The following is a 5,860-nucleotide window of genomic DNA, read 5'->3' as shown; positions in this document are numbered from 1 at the left end:
GGGGGGGGGGGGGGGGGCCGAATTTTTATGCAGATTTTTAAAAAGGCATGTGCTTCTTAAACGTTGCGCAGATCTCTTATGGTGGAATTTAGTTTAGTACTTCCTTAATGAAGTAATAACTAACTGTGTAGTAGCTCCAGTGCACTGTTATTTTGTGATGCTTACTGAGCATTACTCTAACAACACTGCGCAGGAGGCTGTTAGCAGGGTTAACTGCCACACTACACTACTCTGCATACTATGCAGTGTGTAGGGTTTACGGCCAGCCAGTACAGGGTTGCTCCGAGCTGCTGCCTGGCTACTAGATGTCAGAGGGACTTGGTATGCACTGACCAGAAACCCTGCATGCTGTAAGGACCATGCCTGGCCAGTGCCTGCTGGGTCATTCCTGGCTGCACACAAGGAGCCTGGCCAGTCCATGCTTCCAGAGTAACTCAGCACAAACTGGCCAGGCTCCTTGCACGCAATTGGCCAGGCAGAGTCTCTGCAGCATGCGAGCTTTCTGGCCAGCATGTGTCGAGTCACTCGGAGCTGTTGCCTGGCTAGCAGGTGCCAGAATAGCCAAGCACACAGCAAGGGACCCATCCAGCCTGCCAATGTGAGCCAAATTACTTTAGCTCCTGCTGGCCAGGCAGTAGTGTGAAATCTAGTTCTTGGGGAGGGGGGTGTCCATCTTAAAATTCAAGGTCAATTTAGAATTAAATAAATACAATAGTAAAAATTCCTTTTTGGCCTATTCTCTACAAGTTATTTTCAGGCTACAAGAACACTAAAACAGGTAAAAGAACATGACACTATGCCTACAAATGGCAGGATCAGTTGACAGAAAGCATCCTTGCAGGTAGGACCAGTTTCCAAAACCCATGTTGGCCTAAAATTTAGTTGTCAAAACCCGAGTTTCAGGACACACTTGCACATGGTAGATTTTGAGCAGAGAAGTACATGCCTGTGGTACCACCACATTAGAGCCCTTAAAATACTGAACTCACACAACAGGGCCCTTAAAGTTTTGCTCTTAAATTGTCAAATGATATTTCAATGCTTTGCAACTTGTGATAACCCAGCCTGGTGAAGGCTTGTGGCATTTATCTAACAACAAGTTACAAGTTACGAAGGTGGAATGCTGCCCACCAGAATGCTCTGCTCCAGCACCATTACAACTGCAAACTACAGTTTTACTTTCAAGAGCAGGTGCCATGGCAAGACATGTGAAAAAGTCTTTGAAAGACCTAGGACTAAGATGGCTCACCATTCGCTTAAACTATAATTAGCACTCTGAATTTCAGGCAGAGAACTGGCAGCCAGTAGTGATCATAATGCAGGTGTGCAATATGCTCTCAACAATAAAAACCATTCAAAAAAAAGGTTAGCCCCTGTGTTTAGCTCACCTAACCTTCTAGTAATGGTAATCCATCATTAGAAAGTTAAACTAAAGCCTCTCCAGTTCGTATGGTTTTGCAAGTACTGCATCCAGAAACATAAGGATGCAGAATTAAGGCAGGTCTGTATTGTTGATAATTGACATGTTTTGTAGTTCTTTAGCTTCCCCTTTGGTCTTGTTTGTAAACATTACAAGAACACTAAGAAGTTAAGAATTGTAACTGAAGTTGCAATAAGTTAGAAAACAATACCTTATAAATAGTTACCGAAATAAGCCACTATTGATTCAGATCATCCAAAAGTCAATTTACAAAAAACATACACTTTATGAGATAAAAATTAAATGCAACTCACTTATCTCTTAATATCACGCCTTCTATACAGGCACCAAATAAGACTATGCATGACAGATCTATTTTTTAGAGTGAAGGAAATACAAGAGTACTCTTGTATTCTATATACTTCAATGTATAGAAAAATACAAAGCCATACTTAAACTGTAAAAGTGTCAGAAGCATAAACTTTACTTTTTTTCCCCCCTTCTAGCTCTACTGGGGGAAAAAAAAAAAAGAAAGTTACCAATGTTTTTTTCATGGCCTCTTGTATTTAACCTTATCCCAAAGATAGCACTGAAAGTAACCAACATATACATACAGTGTATATTTACTTGTAAAATAAGCATTTGCAGTATCTACACTTCTAAATGTTTCATTGCACCAGTTTTTTCCTCTGGTATTATTATCCAGTATTATGTTTGAAAGCCAAACAGAAAAATAAAACAAAACAGTTACTAATTGCATTGACCAGGCCAAAATATATGCAAAAAGAATTAAACCAGCATGATTCTTGTATCCTTGATTAGCACCCATAACAAATTTATTTTAAACTTGGAATTGTGAGAATAAATATAACATATTTAGGATTTCTGCTCAGTTTAGGTGCTGTTGTTGCTGTTTGTTGTAAAACAGCACCCATCATGAATTATTTCCCAGTAAAAAATGAGAAGTCTTAAGTCCTGCATACTTATGCCTTCTAATATATATTTGAAAAAAAATAAAATTATTTGATTGCGTTAAAGGATACAAATGAAGGATGTCGTTGAAATAGCCAAAATTGTTCCAGTTGGAATAGATTTCTGAGCATCCTTAAGGTCACCAGATCTGTTAGAACCAGCCATAATACCTAAAAATAAGGAAGAAAAAAGAAAATCAGCTTTATAAAGCATCACAAAAATTATTAGCAATTCTATTATGCAAGTATTAATAAACTCTGTATACACGTGCATGTGGTCATAGCAAAAAAAATTGATTGAATGAAGGGGAAAAAAAATTCTGTAACCCACAGAACACTATACCTACAATTTTAAACCGTTCATTGCTTCAGAAACTTGAGCTTGTACTCAAATCATAAAAAGAAACTTCAGATGGTTCAGGAAAAAGGTGGTAACAAACTATTCTGAAGCCGCAACCCAAAATAAGGATTTTATTAAAAACCAAGAAATAGTTTAGATGTGACAAATGTTGAGGAGGCTAAAAACTAACATTGGAGTGACCTGTTTACTCCTTGTGCCTGTAGGAACTACATTTTTGGTTAGTCAACAAAGTTGAGATGCAAAATTAGTAGGTAAACTGTGCAAGGAACATGAAGAAAGCAAGTTAGGAGGGGTGGATGCTGTGACAGGGACATGGGAAGGGCAGTGAGGAGCCTACAGTCCAGGTCCAGGTGAGGTAACAATCCATAAGAGTGAGGAAATGCTCCAGCAAAATGTAGACCAGGCCCAAGGGACCCCAGAGAGACTAGTGAAATGAGGCACCACTTCTGTAACAAAGTAGGTCCTTGCGCCTGTACTTCCTGTTGGTCCTTGAGCCAACAGCAAGTGCCATCATGAATGTAGTGATAGTCTGACCTCAAACTCAGACTCAACTATTTTATCCCACCTCTGGAAGAGAGGAACTATAGACAGCTCACAGAGTACATTATATATGACCTGTTGAGTGCCTGATAAAGAATCAATGGAAATGGCAGATCACTAGTACCACATGGCTGGAAGGGACCACCCCCACTGCGTCCAGTCCCCTGCAACTGTAGGTACCCTGTAATTAGATGTTCACATTCAAAAGGTCCACTCCCTCTCCAAACCACATCCAAGAGCACCATGTCAAACCTGATAGCAAACTCAGGACCTTTTAGTACAAAAAAATACCCAGGACAAAAACTATAATGGGCTACTGAGAAAGAACAGGAGATACCAAGAGGGCTGATGATGCCTTCAGGCTCTGTGATGCTGGGGAATTTTTATATAAAAACACATGCCTGGGTGGTGCCAGGAGGTGGATCATGCCCCATGCTACAAGATGGCCCCAGGTAAATCTGATGCAAGGGAAAATTCCTGTCACCTAATCTGATGATCAATTAAAATATGAGCCTGTGAGAAGTTACACCAGCTAGGTCCCAAAGATTTCTCAGTAGCCCTCCAGGAAATCAATGCAAGTCTTGAAACAGGGGGTAACAATTAAATAAAATGTAATTATATACACTCTAAATATGGCATATTTTTTATAAAAAGTTGTTATTACTGAAAGCTCAGGAGAAAGAAGATAACAATCGAAGGAGACCGAACCCAGAAAGGTCACCATGATTATCCAGTCAAAACTTCCTTCCTTCCTTGCATAAACAAACCATAGAACTGAGGCCACCAGCCTACAGCAGAAGTCCTTCATATTAGTCTCCAAGGGCTCCTATACACGTATAGGGAGGGCTGCTCTGACGTGCTGTAAATACAGCATGTTGGAGCAGACTCCAGTGTCATGTGCATCAGCGTCCCCATGCTGAAAAAAGTGGCAGCGGGGTGTTTAACCTAAAACTCATTCGATCAGCTTTAGTTCAAAGCACCCTACTCCTCTTTTTCAGCACAGGGATGCTGATACACATGAACTCTGGGCACTTTAATTGGCACTGCTTTAAGAGCTGTATTAATTAAAGTGTCCCCCAGCCTCCTGGAGCACATCTATAAAATGCCCCAACTCAGTGATTCTCAACCAAGGTGCTGTGGCACTGTGGGGTACTTTGAGATCCCTTCAAGGGTGCCAAAACTAGGGAAACAAGTGCCAACAGCTGCATACAATTAGCACAAGCAGCATCTTATTATCTGGAAACATTTATTTTCTTTTGTGAAAAACAGCTGTATTGACCTGTCACCGATGGAAAATAGATCCCTACTAGCATGGTGAAGAAAGTCATGATGTCTGTGAAAACATAAGGTAACCCTGCAACTTTTGTTTCTTCTGTTCCAGTAAGCGATGGCAGTTCTCTCTTTTCAACAACTGATCCCTTGTCTGAATAGGTACTCCACAAGTTATCTAGAAAGAAACAAGCAAGAGCCAGTATTATCCAGAAATGCATGGTAATTCAATCAAAGAACTGGTCTTATAAATCAGGTGGGGTTTGTTTTTTTTCTTTAATATAACATGTAACATTTCTGGAACTCTTCTTACAGAAACAGGAAACCGATTCCATCTACTTGTTGGTTTGGGGGGTGGGGTTTGGTCTTTCTGCTGGTTTGTTGTGATAGGTGGCCACCCCCCATACAAAAAAGGCAGAGCTAATTTCTCATGTTGGAAGCACATGGGATGACAATCAGCTACTTGGAAAAAAAACAGGTGGCGATGATCAATAGATTAAGGGATTTGGATTTTAAACATTCAATGGAGTAAATCCATTTCCTTCTTGCTGCACATACTATAAAAATAAAAAATTCCAACTCCCAGACTAACCCAAGAAAATATTTTAAAATGTTCCTTTAAAATATATCTGCATTTAATTAGATGCGTTTTTAGTGCATTATAATATTACCCTATCCATGAGATTTTACTGAATCCTTTCTGAAAAGGAAAAAAATTATGGATCTAAGCTTATATCTAGAAATGATCCAGATTTATTTCTTTTGACAAATTTAATACAGACCATTTACAACACAACATGAGCTATTAAAGAGTTTTCATCTCCCTCCCTCAAAAAAAAAAATTACAGATGTTGATATCAGCCACTCCCCTCCATTCCTCTAAGTAAACCACTGGCAGCTTGGGCACATCTAAAGCCAAGAAGAAACAACTGGTGCCTATGAAGTAAGGAAAGCAGCCTACTTAAAAGTACATTGTAATGGAAGGTTTCAAGGCATGATTATTAACTTCACAGAACCCAAGCAGTGTGCATTTTTCCTGAGTTAAAAAACCCAAAAAAGAGAAACTAAAAAAAGTACCATTAACATTATCAAATAAAACCTCCAGAATAGTAATATTCCAAGATGAAAAAAACTTTTTGGTCAGCTTCTCTCACACACCTGTTTTAGAGTCATCTGATTATGGAAAAAAACACTGTTAAGTGTTAGCAGAAGAAAGAAACACTTTCCAAAATGCATGCAATGCATAAAACAAACTGATATTTGTGACATACCACCAAAAAAATAAAAATTAAGAAAAAC

General features: G+C 39.3%; 1 protein-coding gene across 5 annotated transcripts in view; it reads right to left on the bottom strand.

The window, feature by feature from the left end:
- LOC109291906 (solute carrier family 12 member 7-like) overlaps positions 1–5,860 on the bottom strand; it is a 119,636-nt gene that overhangs the window by 59,134 nt on the left and 54,642 nt on the right. For all 5 annotated transcript variants that reach the window (XM_019509135.1, XM_019509136.1, XM_019509138.1 and 2 more), the window contains exons 9-11: positions 4,572–4,739; positions 2,464–2,562; positions 1,735–1,792 (exon numbers count right to left, since the gene is read on the bottom strand). In XM_019509135.1, the coding sequence (XP_019364680.1) occupies positions 1,735–1,792; positions 2,464–2,562; positions 4,572–4,739 (325 nt within the window). The remainder of the gene's footprint in view (positions 1–1,734; positions 1,793–2,463; positions 2,563–4,571; positions 4,740–5,860) is intronic.

This window comes from Gavialis gangeticus, unplaced genomic scaffold, assembly GCF_001723915.1.
Source record: "Gavialis gangeticus isolate Ggan-Ray unplaced genomic scaffold, GavGan_comp1, whole genome shotgun sequence".
In the NCBI taxonomy this organism is placed as follows: domain Eukaryota; kingdom Metazoa; phylum Chordata; order Crocodylia; family Gavialidae; genus Gavialis; species Gavialis gangeticus.
Note: the sequence above shows the minus strand (reverse complement) of the source record. Positions and strands in the feature narration are given on the sequence as shown.